The sequence below is a fragment of the Gambusia affinis genome, linkage group LG18 (assembly GCF_019740435.1).
Source record: "Gambusia affinis linkage group LG18, SWU_Gaff_1.0, whole genome shotgun sequence".
NCBI lineage: Eukaryota > Metazoa > Chordata > Actinopteri > Cyprinodontiformes > Poeciliidae > Gambusia > Gambusia affinis.
The window spans coordinates 5,122,152-5,140,038 of NC_057885.1; the positions used below are offsets into that span (position 1 = coordinate 5,122,152).

At 38.2% G+C, this 17,887-nt stretch overlaps 1 protein-coding gene across 2 annotated transcripts; it reads right to left on the reverse strand.

Annotated features, from left to right (window-relative positions):
- Positions 1 to 2,103: 2,103 nt before the first annotated feature.
- Positions 2,104 to 16,765, reverse strand: rela (v-rel avian reticuloendotheliosis viral oncogene homolog A). Of its 2 annotated transcripts, none has more exons than XM_044098010.1 (11): positions 16,550 to 16,765; positions 14,849 to 14,884; positions 14,609 to 14,754; positions 11,431 to 11,576; positions 9,123 to 9,214; positions 8,690 to 8,824; positions 7,411 to 7,515; positions 5,563 to 5,778; positions 5,377 to 5,457; positions 5,203 to 5,286; positions 2,104 to 3,617 (listed from the first exon to the last, which is right to left on the reverse strand). In XM_044098010.1, the coding sequence occupies exons 1-11, from the start codon at positions 16,554 to 16,556 to the stop codon at positions 2,779 to 2,781; spliced, it is 1,887 nt and encodes a 628-aa protein (XP_043953945.1). In that variant the 5' UTR covers positions 16,557 to 16,765; the 3' UTR covers positions 2,104 to 2,778. The 2 variants fall into 2 exon arrangements, with proteins under 2 accessions (XP_043953945.1, XP_043953944.1); XM_044098009.1 differs by having other exon boundaries at positions 2,104 to 3,620; positions 16,550 to 16,764.
- Positions 16,766 to 17,887: the final 1,122 nt, after the last annotated feature.

Here is a 17,887-nt window from a genome sequence, read left to right on the forward strand (position 1 = left end):
CCATATTTATCCAATATATGCAATATCATATGTAAAAAAAGGAAAAAGGCAGAATAACTTGAAAAAAGCATGTTACTACTTATAGTTTTTACATAAATCTTAAGCTGGTTTTTGCTGCAGGTTCTATGGGCTGTTAAAAACAACCTGACCCATGACTTCACCAGAATAAATCCTCTGTTTAGTAAGCATGCGCTTAAATCGCTTATATGGTATTTACATGTAGACCTTCATTTGGTTTCTTACCACATTCAAATGGTAACTTCAGTGAACATAAAAATTAAGGATACACAATATTTCTTTTACATACTGGTTCTGCAAGTAAAACTGGGCTGATGCAACCAATGCTTTGGCAGGGGATCGTAAGTGGTATTTGTTTAGTCACGAGACAATAGCTGCATTTCCATTACAAGTGTGTGCAAAACTTTGTAGATATTCCGCTAATGTAAAAAAAAAAAAATTTGCAATTGTGGCTTTTCTGTTAAGTAAGAAATGAAATTAAGATAATGTGAAAAAGTGTGTTTACTCGAGGTTATTAAAAAAAAAACATGCCACATGCTTGGGCATGTCCTCTGTCCTTTTTCCCAGTAGTAACATCCATTGTTGACTGGTGATGCAAAAAAAAGTAGGTCCATTACAGTTCTGCAAAATACATTAATTTTGATACAGTCATGAAATTACTTCATCCTCGTGCAAAACTTATTTTTTTTGTGTTTCTATTAAGCAAATTGTATTTTGTAATTCCAGTTTGCACAATTATACGTCAGTAGTGGTTGTTGAAAGGGTAGGGAAACATAAAGCAGTAATATAAATATCAGCATTGACTGTGTTTTCATATCAGTGCATCCCTAATTAAAAATCAAAGTTAATCAGTGTTGCTATTGGATAATAGCAACACCGGATTTGCATAGGCTTCCCTCTAGATTAGATTACATTCTAAGAAGTACCAGCCTGTTTATTTTACAACACAAAACGCAAAATCAAACACTTCTGTGAAGTAGGGCTGGGCGATAAAATCAAATTTGATCAAATGTTTGGGTTTTGAAGATTTAATTGTCTTTTTTCCCTCTACCAGTGCACTCCTTATTAATAGTTCATAATGATGACAGCACACCCGCAGCTCAACCTGCTCAACAAGCGTCTTTAACAGCTTGTATTTATTTGGACTTTGAATTCTGGTCAACTCCATGACGGGAATATTAGAAACCTGGCCACTGTCTTACTTGAGCATTTCCGCTCCATTTTCACCTCCCATTCACTTGGATTCCACCGACAGAATTTGGACCGGGCCAATCAGCAAACAGGAGAAGTTGTGGATGATGGTGTCGTTCTTCTGAGTCGTTTTAGAATTACAAATATTCTGCCTGTAGTTTTAGCAGTGGCACCGGAGGAAGTGAACAAAGTCATTTAGTCCATGTTGGCCACGTCTCCAAATATTGAATTAACGTTAAGATGGTTAAGCAGAGGGTGGTTGTCACGGACAAACGTTATCGATTGGTTTAAAGTTTAAAACGTCAATAGAGTTCATGCCTTAAGGAAGCAGTTGTTTCTCGATAGCCGACGGTCCGGTACTTCTGGACAAAGCGAAGCGTAAGAAAAGGGGATGTTGTTTTTTTTCAGGTTAGAATATTAGGCCAGAATTAAAAAAGATGCTTTAATTCCGAAAATAAGGTCAGAGTATTACAAGAATACAGTCGTATCAATATGAGAATAAAGTAAAAATAATGCGAGAATAAAGTGATAGTATCACCAGAGTACAGTTGTAATACAAAAAGAATGCAGTGATAACTTTATGAGAACTCCTCCCTTAAAAATAAAAAAAATCAATAAAGAATACTGAGCATTTTTTTAAAAAGTTATACCTTGGCATCGCTGGTTTTTTTTTTTAACCCATCGGCTTCAAATTATCAGCAGCAGGACTTTGAAACAGTTCATTTTGAAGAAAACCGCGCACACTGAAAGGCTCACGTTAGATCTCGATAACTCTAGAAGCCTTTTTTTCCCCTCATCAAAAGGACTTTTTTTTGTAATTTCAGTTTTGGTTAAATTGTGTCGTTATTCTGCTAATACTTGGACTATTTTCTTGTAATTAAACAAGAAATTTAATTGCAAATTTAATTTTAAGTCTCATCGCCCAGCCCTACAGTGAAGAAAATTATTTTAGCTACCAAAAATTATTCCACTGACGGTACAAACAAAAAAAAAACAAAACAAAAATAAAACAAGCTACACATGTTCTATTCAGAACAACTTTACTGACGTATTCGTCAAAATGTCTTTACCAGGCATGGGCCAGCTACATCGGTAACCTTAAACATTTAAAATGCTTCTTTTTTTTTTTACTATAAAAATGTTTCCAACAAACTGAAGTTCCTATAGGTGCTACCCCCACCTATTGCTGCACACTTCCAGTCAAGAAGAAAGGTTGCAAAGCAAGGAGATTGGTGGCAATTTTAAACATAAACTATTGAGTTAATACCATTGTATCATGGTATTCTCAATTCAAATTTAAACCACTGTGGCAACCTCAGGTTGACTCACGCCCAGTCTTTACTAGTGGCAAATCATTATCCATGATTGTTTTCAACGAGCTGAATGAAATCAAGACTCGTTCAGGTCTTGTGGTTTCTCATTTGGTAATAGTATTTCTATGAGTTTATCCACAGAGAGAACTTTTGCTACCTTAAGCCTCTTCGACCCTTTTTCAGTCCAGCATCCTTTATTATGTCTGCATTAATAAATGAGTCTTTAGGGAAGGGATTTACAAATCGTGGGAGACAATTAAGTTGGGTGTCCTGACACAAAGCCGGCTTGGCTCCCGCTGTTAAAAATGGAAATGAGGCGGTCTTCGTCGGCGGACATCAGCACGTCGAAGTCATCCAGCATGGCGGGCTGCTGGTTGATGTTGGTGCTGGACGCCAGGACGATCATGTCCTCGTTCCGGAGGAGGTTGGCGATGCTGTTGGGGTAATTCATGTAGGTGCTTCCTGGGTTGTTGACGTGGTCTGGGAGGTTCTGGGACGCGGCGCCGTTCTGGGACGCAGCAGCCGAGCTGGAGAGGACTCCTTGTTGGGAAGATGTCAGCATGGACGCGGCAGATCCAGCCTCGCTCATTAGGCGTGGGTTCAGAAGGTCCTCGAATTCATCCATGTTGAGGCTGTCCAGGGTGCCCGGCCCCGGAGCGTCAGTGAAGTTGGAGAAGTCCGGGATCTCGTCGTCTACTAGTGGGGGGTCTACCCGGAACTGGGACTCCTGCAGGGGGAAGGTGCTGCCAGTCTGTGGGGCGGCGGCGCTTCCCTGAGAAGCCGCGGACTCCTCGGCCATGGGGGAGGAAATGTTGGGGAAGAACTCGTGAAGGTCCGACAGGTTGACAGTGGAGTACTCGTTGTTGGCAGCGGTGGAGGTGGTGGAGGAGGAAGGGGCCGACACGGAGCTCATCGTGAAGGTCTGCACCGGGTTGGTGGGGCCCAGCTTCAAGCTCTCCATGATCTTCCAGGTTTGGTTGGTAGTCACCGTAGAGACGGACGAAGATGCCTCAACCTTAGGCTGGACTGAGAACAGCTGTCCTGGTTGATTGTATGAGAAGGGTTTCAACCCACTGGCAGAAGGAGCAACCTCCGCTGCTGGAAGAAAAAACATCATCAGTCTTCTGGCCGAAAACAAATTCGAAGATATTATTAACATGCAAGATTCACAGACTAATGTCAGGTACTGGAAAATGTAGTGCTTTGCATGGTATTTGTAGAGAAATTTCTGCAAACATCAACTTTGAAGCCTCGTTATATCCATTTATACAAACATGTCAGTGAACAGTTTAAGAAAATAATTTAAACAGAGGCTGTCAAATAACTAAAGCTATATTTATGTTTTAAATTAATATTTTTGAATGGAATGTTTTAATATTTTTTACAATATTACTTTTTAAAATTGGTCATTTGTACCACTATTAACCATTCCTTGTAATTTCTTGTTAATTATATGTTCGTCCATGTTTATGGATTTATTTTCCCTCCATCAACAGATGAGAAATGGCCTTTTTGCCAAGGGCAACCTTCATTGTGCATCTGTCCCTTATGAAGTAAATTCAAATTTATGAGGTGGGACTCAGTTCAAATTTATTATTGAGTTAATTGCAGGGTCTGTAATTAACTAATTGCAACTAATTGAATTTTAAAAAGCCATTTTGAGAAAAGAAAGTTTCAATTCAAAAACACTTTTTGCTGCTATGTTACAGGGGCCCGTTAATAAATATGTCTATTTATTAACGGGCTCACAAACATACAATAAAGATATTTGTTGTTTTTAATCTGTTATCTAGGTGGTCCTGGCATTAGCATTGGGAATGTCTGTGCTGCTGCAGCACATTTAGCATGTTTCAGGCTTGAATAGCTCCGCTGACAGGCTAACTCGCTTTAACACAACAGCAGTCGTTTCCAGCATCCCATCCGATCGCTTTTCAAGAAAACAATTTAGTCCCAGTGGGCTAAAAGAAGAGGCTTTGTTGTCTGTCGCTGTTTGTGGACATCAGTTGCGCGACACATTTACTGGCGCACCAGAAACATAATATAAAGGTTCCGGCTCAGGATTTTTTTTTTCAATGCAAAAATAAAGAAAATTGCGTTAAGATTTAAACACATTAAAATCTATGTAGTTAATTAATCAGATTTGATGTGCTACAGTCCTGGTACTAATATTTAAAAATGTATTTATGTCTGGGCCATTTTACCATATAAATGTATTTTGACATGAGCCGTTCCAGAACTACGTTGGTTATGGTGGCAGCATGTTGGAGAAGCTCTGTTATGCTAGTTCTACATTTTGTAGAGTTTTGCTAATCATTTTTATGTTAAAGGTGCTGCATGTTTGGATCTTGATTCTTGGTGTTACACTTTAACCTTTGGAAGGTCGTTATGATGTGTAACCGTGGCAACAAGGTCATATTTCTTCCAGGTGGAAGCAACTGATCAGCATCTCAAAAACTCAAACAGTTACATGAACTATGACCCCGAATCCCAGAGGAGTTGACCATATCACCATAGATGCAGATTTAAAGAGGCAAAAGCAAAGGAGGTGGATTAGCGATGCTCGCCAACAATTGATAATGTCATCCAGGATATGTTGTTATGTTAACAACATTGTTTTATGTCTTCCCTGATCATATTAATAAAACCGACTCCAGACAACAAGTGGATGAGACTAACTCACCTGCTTGTGTGTTCATTGAAGTCAGTTTAGCTGAAACTGGTCTCCGTGCGAGGCTTATTTGCCGTCTGTCTTGTGGAACGGACACTAGAATTTTACAAAACACGCTTGTGAGTGGCGTTTCAATGTAAGCATAATGATAATTACAAGAAGAAGGTCATCCAGGCCATAACCTACCAGTTGATAACATAGATCCCAGCTTCAAGTTCTGGAACATGTCTCCTGTACGCTTTCTCTTCTCAGTCAGCCTGTATTCATCTGTAAAGGGATCATCGAAACGGCAAATTGTTAGGTTTCATACATTTTACATTACTTTTTTCAATTATTTTTGAGAGCCTTTAAATAAACACCGAAGTCTATTACCTGGGTCAGCAGGTAGGAACTGGAAGTCCATCGGCTCGCTGACTTCACGGTCAGAGGGCCGTCTGAGCTGCATCTTCACCTTAATGGGCTCGCTGAGGTTAGTGTCGTGATAGGGAGGCGTGCGGAACACAATGGCCACCTGCCGGTGGACGTCAGCCTGAGAGAACGTGCCCTTCCCCTCCCAGGAGTCCTGGTAGAACCGCACCTCGATGTCCTCTGCAGGACAGGCAAACCGGCAAGATTTAGAAAGCAAGGATCACCAGGAATTGATTTGAGACTGACACAAGAACAGAGTAAAGTGAGCTTCATGGAATGGATTCTAGGGATTTCTGATTTCTGCAGTGACCAATCTCATTTCCCACGAGTCTGGGTTGGGCAGTTGCTAGGGAAAAGGTAGTTTTCTGACAGGATTTTGGCAAGTGTAAAATTTGGAGGCCAGAGGGTAACAGTGGGGTTGGGTTTGGGGTTTGGGGCATGGCTTTTTGGCAGTTGGGTTTGTTTTTAGGGGGGTGTGTGGCTTGGCTGACTTGGCCCTCAAGATTCACGAAAAGCACTAGACTTATGGAGATATTTTGAGCAATTTCTATTCTCCTGCGTCTGTGGGAACAGTTTGAAAGTGAGTCCCTTTCAGCTTAAACATGACTTTACATCAGTACACATAGAAACACCCAGCTTGTTCATGAATACCAACACTATGTGTTGGTATTTCCCATAAAATGCCAATAAAATACACCAAAGTTTGAACTTGCATGGTGATAAAATGTGGAAAAGTTCAAATGAGTATAAAAATGTCAGTCAGTATATATGGTAGTGTATATCTACATCCGTACATAATTAAAACCAAGATTTACTATTACCAGAATAGATTTTGTTTGTTTAGATACAGTATTGTTGCACTCTAACCCTACAGCAACAGAGAAACAAAACCCTGCAGTCGCAACATGACTTCATCTGAAACCAGAAGGTCTTTGAAACGGAAGTTTAATGCTGCAGAAAAGTTATTTTTGGCCACAGACAGCCACGCTAAAGAAGTCATCTGATGACTGACAGGACCACAACTGAACATTTGCAACAAACTACAGCGACAGCTCATTTTGGACACTTGAGATAAGTATGATATCCAGTCACACGACTGTACGCCTTCCGCTGTAGAAAAGTTCTCAGACGTTTTATCTCCTAGATCAGGCGTGACGAGCGCAGGACTTGTGGGCCACATCCGGGTTGGCCAAGTTACTACTTTATCTGACCCATATGTGTAATGTGACAGGCCTGCAAGCTTTTCACGATTTTTACTCTTCCAGAAGTCCTAAGGAAGGTTCTCCACTTTTTTGATGTTTTCTCCATTTTGTCTGGAACGGCTAAACTGTGGTTTCCTGGAGTCTAAAAGCCTCAAAAAATGATTTTGTGATACTGTCCAGACTAATACATTTCAATGACTGAATCTCTGAATATTAGCGGTCTTTGAGATTTAATAGCCTACTTCACGTTGACAGAAAGGCTCTATTTATGTGAAAAAGAAAAAAGTAGAAATGCGGTAATTTGTGATTCATGGTCTGGGTCGATTTTACACTTAAACTAAATCATCATTTGAAAACAGCTTTTTGCATTCACGCAATCTAAAAACTAACACTTTTTGGTTGATACGAAACATCTCTGTGCTTCACCTCAAAAGAGGCAACAGACCCCGACTTCCTGTGGGTGCGAGCAGTTTTCTGCCTCACCGAATTATATGCCTCATAAGCCACATCTCTGCTTACTCACTTCTGAGTTCTATTTACAGACTACTCAGTATGAAAGTGTAAGTTAAAAGCTGTAGTCATGTATTCAAATGTCAGACAGCACAGGCACCTTTTTGCACTTTATCACAGAGGAGGAAGATTTCATCCCCTCCTCTGCAGCTGCCGGAGTTACGGTTCACTCTGCAGATTTTCAACTCGGCTGTGTTCGGGGCTCCTGAAAGACAAAAAAAATAAAAAAATAAATAAAAAATAATATATATATATATATATATATATATTATTTTTTATTTATTTTTTTTATTTTTTATTTATTATATATATATATATAAAACAAAGATTCAGTAAAGGATTGCGGCAGAGAATAACTTGAGTTTACTGCACGAAAATAGGATGTGGCTAATCTAGAGATCAATTCTTGTCAGTATCTTCAGGCTGATGAGAAAAGGCGGTAAGCAAAGAGGAACAAAGAGCGTCTGAGGCGGCAAGAAGGTACCCCGATAAGTCGAATTTGTAACAATCGCTCAGAAAACTGATAAGCAATATGCTGTGTGAGCAATAAGCTGCTCACAGTGCTGTCTCATTTATAGTGAAGATGAGAGGAAACGTTTCACTCTGAGAGAGAATTTCAAAGGTTTGCCCTAAATTCACTTGACAGACAAAGGGTAACTCATAGATGAAATTACATCAGAATAAAATCAGATTTATTCACTGAAACAAAAGTAAATAAAGACATCGAAAGCTGTCATCAATAGTTGATTAATCAATTTAATATCGCTTATGTTGACTGAAGTTGATTGCGAGTTACTTTTAAGAACCATTTTCTGGTACTGAAAATATATTTTTTGCCTTCTGAATTATTTAGATTGGGGTGAAGTCAATATCAGAACACAGTTAATGTACAGCAGTCACTGTAAAATAAGATTTTCCTTAATCTGGAACAAAATATCAGTTGTTTCAAATCTCGAAAAAGAGATTTTTCAAGTTGGCGTAGATCACCTTCTATACCAACTTATTGATATAGAAGGTGATCAATAAGTTACTGTGTCTTCTCATCTTTTTTTTCTCTTTTAAAAGTAGATTTTGGAAGGTTTAATTAATAAAAAAAACTATCCTTGCCAATATTTCTAAACTACCATCACAAAATATCCCTTTACCGGTGGAAGTCAGAAGTCAGGCCAGTGAGACTTAGTGAAATGATTAGAATTAATTTACCATGATTTTAACTTTACACACCATAGGTTTAAGCCTAAACGTTTTCACACTTTTGGACAAAACCAAGTTTTCCATGTAAGTAAATGAGCTCCCTATTTTCTCTCTCTCTCTTTTTTTTTTGCTTTAATCAGCCAATACTGGCTCACAAACAGCTGAATCTCGTGTTTCCAACTCACTGTTGTCAAAGATGGGCTGCGAGACGACAGGCGGCAGAGGAAACATGTCCCCCGTGGGGAGGGTGATGGTGGCCTGGAAGCAAAGTCGCACAGAATTCAGGTCAAACTCTTCCTCCCACACCTTGGGCTCAGGAACTGCAATCAAAACAGAGAAAGGAAAAGGGTGGGGAGTGTAATCACACAGCGCTGCAGTCTTACTAAGCACTGCATCCTGTCAAGAGAAGGTGGAATGCTTAAAAAAAAAACCAACAACAACAGAAAAATTGGAGTCTTAACAGGGTTTGTCCCAATAAAACATCCTGCTAAAGTTGTTCCAATTCTGATTTGCATTTCAAATGACATCTGTATCATCATCATCATCATCAGCCTCAGTCTATTTGGGTGCTAAGGAGAGAACGCAGCAACTTAAAAGTAGAAAACTTTTGACACTTACTGTTGAAGGGGTTGTTGCTGGTCTGCAGTCTGCAAGTGATGGCCTCGTTGACGTCCTTCTTCTTCACACACTGAATGCCCAGGTTCTGAAAACTAAAGGGCAAATACACCAAGTTTTATTTAAGGGACTCCAGAGCTCCATGTATTGACTGATTGGGAATTGATCTGTGTAATTACAGATATTGGTAACCCAAGTTTTGGTTGTTTTTTTTTCTTTTGGCTTTATTTCTGTATAGTTTTACGTTTTTTTTGCAAAAGTTTCCCCTTAATATCTCCTTTCTGGGAACAATATTGAGCAGAACAATACTTTAAGACTCTTTAGAAGGTTTGTCAGAATAATTAAATACTTTTTATTTAATTACAGTAAACATGGCTGCAAAAATCAAAAACCTAATTTACGCAACATAACTTCATAATTGCATTTATTTATTTTAAGGTAATTTTTGTCTTGCTTAAATTCTAATATTTTGTATGCTGTTTTGGTTTTAGGATCTGCAGATTTTTTTCAATCAATTTTCAAGCCTTTTTTTTTTTTAAATTGACTCTTTATTTGCACTGCTTGGACAGCAGAGAAATCTTTATTATCTGCATTGACTTAAATCAAAACCTTTATTAGGAGAAAAACAAACATTTCTGTAAAAAGCAAAGAAATCCAACTGGATTCATCATCTTTAAAACAGGAAGTTTAAATATTGGCCGATATAATATAATACAATTGTAGCTTGTTGATCTCTACAATTTAAATGTGTCAGGATAAAAAAAAATAAATAAAAAATGAAGTCCAACTTCCTAGTCAAATATAATTTTAAGCAGAATTTTATTGCTTAAAAAAAAAATAAAATCACAATTAAGTCACTATTGTTATAGAGATAAAAGGAATGACAAGAACAAAATATGACTTCTCTTTTAGGTAACTGTCAGATTGTGACTGTGTGTCAGAGCCATTATTAGCCCACAAACACAAATAATGCTTTTGAAAAACATTCCCATTTTTACTACGCTTCTTTAGGACACAGGTCACATAAAGAAGCGTGATTTGTACCACTAAACTGTTCACAGTAACTGTATTTTGAGATTTATTGGTATTTATTGAACTATCGATGGAGAAGATAGTAAAACTAACAATCTGGACAAAAGGATGAATTGAACGATAAATCAATGTTATGATAAGAAATGTATCGCGATAAGTAATACACTTATCAGCTTACCCCTAATTTCCATGAATGACTGAGTATAAATCATTTCTGATATTCCGCTGTTTTCTGTTTTTCAAACATAATACTCCTTGTTCATTGCCTTATCTTTTGGGAGAAAACTGGGTCAGTTCCAATCAGAAACAAACTTCTTGGTTGAATGAAAATTAAATTAAATTGCAACAAGCAGGAATAATTTTAGAACATCTTAGAATTGTGTGGTTCCACTTCAGCGTTTAAACATGAATAATATTTCTTAAATTTCACATTTTTATCTTCTGGAAGTATTTATTTATTTATTTATTTATTTATTTATTTATTTGACCCAGTATATATTTAGATATAAAATAAAATTATTGCTTTCAGTCATTTTGGTAGGAACACAATAAGCTTAAAAAAACCCCAAAAGACTTCCTTTATGTTCAGGTTCCTATAATCCTTTTAAAATCAGGCAAATTTATAAATCCCTTCTATAAAGTTTTTTTTTATTAAATGACTAATATACCCAGTGGATTAACTCAAACCACCTGCAGTACATGCTGTTTGTTAGGACTTCATCACTTCTGTTTTAGACCACGCTGACATATTTCAGTTTCACCAGGAAGACCCGTTTGGTTATGTAACACAAGGCGTTGGTGTCAAACAGTCAAACTTTTAGTTGACTCGCGTCTTTAAGTTTTCGATCGTAAAGAACACCTGAGAGGGCGCCGCTTCCCTTTCCAGTAAAAGACCGTTTCAGTCAGGAAATCAGACCCTGAAGAAGAAGTTCAACAGTTGCTAATGGGTCCAGTTAATGTTTTACTTATGTACACACAGAAGGTGGAGCTGGTAGCTTAACTGATGAAATTTCTGAAGTGGATAAAGGGAAGATTTGGATGAACTGCAACTCTAACATGCAAGAAAAGGAATGTAGTCTTCAACTAAAATGACTGAGAGCTCCAGTCTCTTATCAAAACAACTTCTATCTGGTTTTTCCTGTCCTTTACTTGTCGTCACGCTCTTTGAATTTACTTTGAAAACTATCCCTTATCTGCACGGCTGCCTAAGTTGCACTGCAACAACCAGAAATATGGAGGATTCATTCTGTAAACCGAATCCAAGGATCGACAAGCCCACCTGTGGATTCGTCTCTCCTGCAGGTCGGCCTCATAGTAGCCATGTTTGCAGTCTTTCCCAACCAGTTCGTGGGGGTGGGGCTTGTGCGGAGGGTTCTTTGTCACCAGGGAGATGCGGACCCGGAGCGGGCCGCTGTAGTTGTGAACCTGTCAGACAAAACGAGACAAATTTGCTGGTTGAAAGAGGAAAAAACAGAGCAGGATCAATGGCTCTCAGTCATCTAAATAAAGAACAGCCAATCACTGTCCTTTATGTGGAAACATTCAAAAAGGCAACTTTGATTTTGTTTTACAGCCTGTCTGCAGGTTCCACCAACTCAAATTTAAGACCTTTTTAAAGACCTATATCATGACAGAATTATACAAAAGCAAATTGGTTACTTTATGTGGAAGTGCCACGCTTTTTTTGCACAGAATGTACGTAGCTCTGTATGGGTTGGCAACATACGTAACCAGGTGGCAAAGATGAACATTGTCTAGCCAACTGGTGATAAATTACACTTAAATAGACACAAAAAAAGCTAGCTAGCATAGGTATATTAGCAGCTAGTTAGCAGTAGCCTCAATTCTCTCGAGTCTCAGAACGTAATGACGACGTCTGTATGAGTCAAACTTTTGCCTGACAGAAAACTCCCACAAGAAAACTACATAAAATAGTCAGTCACAAAACAAGACCTGTGATTAATGTACTTAAGGCAAACTTTCACAATTTCCAATCGAATTACGACATTTTAAAGCTTTAAGTTCAGATACATGAATTTAAGATTTTTAAGAATGCATAGACACTCTGTTTTATGATTTTAGCCAATACCATTTGCTTTTTTTTTTTTTAACAGTAGATGATTGTTTTTCTGATGAGTGGAAACTAACAAAAATCCTTTCCCAACGTGTTCATAAAAACTTGCACAGACATGCATACCAAATATGTCACTGTAGTATCACCGCATGCAATATTAATATTGCAAAATGACTTCAAACTCAAGTTATTTTTAGAAGAGAAAGAGAGGGGGTAGAAATATATGGATTTAGTGCCTATCCTACTGCGTTGCAATATTTTTCTAATAGTGTGTAGCATTAATATTCTGAACCACAGAGAAAAAATATATACTTTCTAAATTAGAACTATGCGAACCACTTCAATTTTTATACATATATGTCGAAATAAGATTTGTGTATTGAGGTGAAGTAAAGTGTCCAAACGTCAATCTTTCAGTCCAAATATGGACACATTCAGTTTCAAAATAGCAACGGCTTGACAGCCTTTACTTCCCATTACCCACCTGCCTTTTAATTGCCCCTGGTTTCACTGTCCACATGCATCTTTAGGCGTATTCCCAGTTTAGGCAACTCATGAAAACATTAATCACATTTCCTGCTTTCTATTAGAAGCGTCCCCATCAGCTTTCCCAGGAACACTACTGGACGTTTGCCAGTAGTGTTCCAGTAGTGTTACTCTTAACGGGAAAACAGCTAATTATCAAAGCATTAGAGGCATGGTTACCTAGGTGACTGCCACAGCTTTTCCTCCTGGCTCATATGTTATTCATCTTTCAACCTAAGTATGTACTTTTCTTGATTATTTAAATTATTGTTATTATAATTATTATTACTGTGTGTTTCATCAGCTCTCAAACAACTATTCACAGAGATTCTGCCCTATATAAATGTAACAGGCAGAGGTATCTTTGCCTGGCAAAGGTACATTTAATCCTTCCATCACACTGGGGCAACAAATGCTAAGCAATGTGGTGAGGAACTTTGACACTCTGGGAACGAATGGGGACTACCTCATTGGTGAAGCACGTCAAAATGCATCATCACAACGAGTATTATATGACATTTAAAAAAACAAGCACTGACGGAGTATGGTGAGCCATCGAGGCTCACTGCAGGAAAAAGACCTCCGGAGCGATCAGACAGCAGATAAAGCAGTGCACAACTACCATCACTCACACAGAAGAGCATGATGGTCAGAAAACTAAACAAATAACTCGAAAAATTATTTAAGGCTTCGAGCTAGCGGTGTAAGATGCTGGTCATGCTCTCACTGTTGGACCGCTGCTACGCGCTACTGGTAGTGATATTTCACAGACGGAGCGCCGTTTCTGCTCCAGTGAACACTCACACCGAACGACTGCTTGAAGCTCCAGCATGCAACTTAAACAAAATAACGCAAGATTTTACATATGCATCAAAACTTTCCTTATGTCCTAACATCAGGAAAGTAAAAAAAAAGAAAGAAGTATTGATCTACTCTGCCTCCTCCTAGCACTTTGCAGAATTACCCCGCTCAGTCACAAACAACAAATCAGAACCAGCATTAATCAGCTAGCCATGCTCTCAGGAAGTTTTAATTTTGTTTATTTTGATAGAACCTGCATTTAACTTTGAATGAATGTTTCCTCTTTTTCTTGACATTGTTTAATATAGGCAGTGTTGTGAGATTTATCTGACTCATGTATAATTTAGGCTGTTTAGAGCCTTACTTTTAAATATTGTTTTACTGATTACAGGTTTTTCAATCGTCCTTTTGACCGAGTAGCAGCTGTATTCTGTCTACAAGTATTTGGCATGTTTTATGTCTAAATTAGGTGAATTTATTGCCAGATTATTATTTTTTTATTTTTTATTTTACAGAATCACAAAGCAGCATTTATAACTAATCCAAAAAATGAACAGCCAATCCAGGTAACTGGCAATAATCGGCACTCATGGGTGATCGGAATTGGCAGCAAAAATAGATCAGGCTTTTTTTAAAGATCGGTGACTGGCCAAAACAACGCGATCGGTGCGCCCCTACAGTCAAAGCTACAAAGAAATGGTTTAGATCAGAACATATTCTGACTAAACTTCTCTTTTGAGTCTAACCGACCTTTAGCTATTCTACAAAGAATAAGTAAAATCGGTTAAAAAAAAAAAATTGACTCAAAGAACCAAATACAATTGCAATGTGACAATTTGCAGATTTTATTTGTGCAAACTATTGAAGACTATCCAACATTTCCCTTCCATTCAAAATTATACTGTGTGTTGGGTTATCTCATGAAATCCCATTCAGAAAGAGGACCTAAGGTGAAAACAGAAACTGTGCAGCAACAGGTTGGAGTCTGACTGGTAAATAAGTGAGTTTTGTGCTTCATCAAATCGGATCAAAGCAGGAAAACGTTGGTTTGACCAACCTTGATGGCCGGGTAGGTCTTAGTGGTGTCGTTGCTTTTCTCTCCAGGAATGCTGCCAGCTGAGCGACCCTCACATTTATAGCGGAACCTCATCCCCCTCTGCTTTGGCTGCTCGATGATCTCTATGTAAGGGCTCGCTGGTTGGACTGGGAGGTGATATCAAGATAATCAATAATCAGTGTACAAACAAGGCAAAAACGGTTGCAAGTTTAAAAAAAAATAATAAAGATAGTTTCATACCTGGGTTAATAGTGGTCATGCCCCATCCGTAAACACCTGGGGGTGACGGAGAGATAGGGTTAAGTAAACTCCCAAGAGGAGTAACAGTTAATCATCTACATTAAGTGGTGAGCGACACAACCCGACGCACAAATGACTAAAACACATTAAAAAAACAAGTAGGATTCAGCGCATATTTGAGGTTTCAGTATGAGTTTGTCATTTGTGGTGCGGTCTGAGTGGAAATCTACCAGACGGCACAGCGACCAGGAGAGGTCAGGAGGCCGCCGAGATACACGGGCTTCTCAGCTAAATATAATTACTGCTTGTAAACTGCCCGTCAAAGATCCAGAGGCGCTGGAGTGGGGAAAAGTGTCAACATGGGGGAAAAGTGCCGACGTCTCGCATTACCAGATTTGTTGCTAGAGAGGGAAAAAAGAAAAAAAAAAAAGAAAAAAATGCTGGCTCAACTCCGGTTCCTGAGAGGAAGGTGCGACGAGATCAGGTGGCCAAAAAGCTCCACCCTGCATTCATTTAAGAACCATTAGTGGGATGCTTTCCAAGCTGGAACTTGCCTGCTAAGGTGGAGAAAATGTATGTTTATATATATATATATATATATATATATATATATATATATATATATATATATATATATATATATATATATATATATATATATATATATATATATATATATATATATATATACACATTTTTATATAACGCTTATAGCTTTATTTCCCTGCTTAAAAATAGACCAACTCAATGCATCCTATTGGAGCTGTACTATTTTTTAAATAAATGTAAAATTCAAATGCAGGTCATTAAAATTATGGGACTACAACTGTTATTTTTTATCAGAGTGCTATAATTTATGTTAGTTTCAGCTTCGTATGAAAGTGAAAGTAAATGCCTATGAGTGTGTGTGACTATATTATCACACAGTGCGCTAATATCATAACTGCTGAAGGTTTTTGGGGCAACTGGATGTCACTTTCACCTTACGTGACCCAACGTAGACGTCACTATAAAATTATTATTATTATTGAAGAGGTTTTGTATGTCTTATCAAGCCGAATATTGCCAGTTTCGATTTACGATTGAAATGAGGAGAGAACAATAAATAAAACTGTTTAATGGCCGCTCCACTCCTGCTGCATACATTTTTCCTATTTTTAGCCTTTCCTATAAAATAAATAAATAAAAATGAAAAAGGAAATCAGCTGGGCGGCTAGATGAAGTTGTACAAAATAAAGAGATTTTTTAAAATTAAAATAAACAAGCGTGGTAGATAAAAAGCAGCCCGAATGTAAGGCGAAGAGTGAAATATATCAGATAAGTGTATTTGAGTATAACTCATGACTTGCATTTCATCAAAGGGGTGGAAAAACATTAAGCTGTGGGACTTCTGAATGGAGTTTGGCAGTCAATCCTTTAGGACCGACCCACAAGGCCTCCTGGCACAGCGACAGGTTCGAGGCCAGGTGAAGTAGCCACTACCAGTCTAAATAATTCAAACAAGTTTGTTTGAAATGTATATGTCATACCCTTTAGGAAATAAATTACAAATGCTAAACTTTAGGTTAGAGTTTAGCTTACTATTCGACTCCTGTTAGCGCAAACCAAGCGACAGCGGGGCTTTCCCTCTTCGCAAAACAACTACCCGTACAGTTTCACCTCCTGCCAAGTAGCAGAGCAAATAAAAGCAGCTCAACTTACCGTCCATGGCTGCGTCCGTTTCCGCCTCACACTCCTCTTATCACACCACTTTTCCTCACACCACCTGTCCTCTGTCTTTTATGTTGTATTTCTTAGTAAAAAAAGACGTTGCAACAACCACAATGTGAAGTCGAAAAACTTCTTGACAGTGCTGTACTGTGGCCTCCTTCGCCCCACCTACATAGTAAAGCGCCGGGGCGAGCGCTCACTCGCTTTCCGGTAAAAGTAGCCCAGAAATACAGCGTGTACTTCAGAGTACAAAGAGTACCAGCTTCTTGTTTGATTTTTGCGCAATGTCCCACTGTCAAAGTCAGCAATTGCGACTGAAATAGTTCCATTTGTTTTGAGTAACTCCTCTGACGCATTTCTCAAATAGATAAAATGTGCCCATTTCAGAGCTGGTCAAATTTTATGTGAGGTCCTGGGCCCACCGGACACCCCAACCACTGACCTTCTTTTTTGTATTGTCCAGGTTTGACCTTCTTTTTTAACACCTTTGCAGATGTAAAGATGTAAATCTTGTCTTAACGAGATATGAGACATGTCTTAATAGAATTATTATCCTATTATATCTTCAAAGTAATTTTAAGATATAATATTTATTTTCCAGTTTTGTAATCTTATCCAATACTGTGAAATAAAAGCCAAAAAAAGTTCAAAGAGAGGAAAATTGATAATCTACTTCCTTAATCTGTATCTGAACCAGAAATAATGAAATTAGCTTTAAGATATGACATTCTTTACATAACTGTTATGAAGACTCTTTTTTTTTTTTTGTATTTTACAGTTCAATTGGAGGGTTTGTCTTATATCCCATGGACTATCAAGGCAGAATTTAGTGACTATTCACTTACAAACTAATAGGGAAAACTACCTCTAGCTTCCTCTATTAGCCGGATAAGAAATATTGAGAAACTTGAAATGCAAATAAATACCAAATCTGAATTAGAGAATTATTCTATTTCACCTGCGACAGACTGGCAACCTGTCCAGGGTGAACCCCGCCTCTCGCCCGGGATGCAGCTGGAGATAGGCACCAGCGACCCTCCCGACCCCGTTAGGGACAAAGGGTGTTCAGATAATGGATGGATGGATGGATGGATGGATTCTATTTCACTTACACTTAAAACATGTTTTGATTTTTTCGAGTCTACACAATCAAAGCGAATCACAAATATTACTGTACTTTATGTTCCAGATGTCTAGTAAAACCACAAAGACAGGAAGATGGTAGTGAGGTGTGCGGTATTGGCAAACAAGACAGAGGCTAACTAAAAACTTCACTTCTCATACATAGATCTTAAATCTTCAGATTTTAAATTATGTTCATCAAAAAAG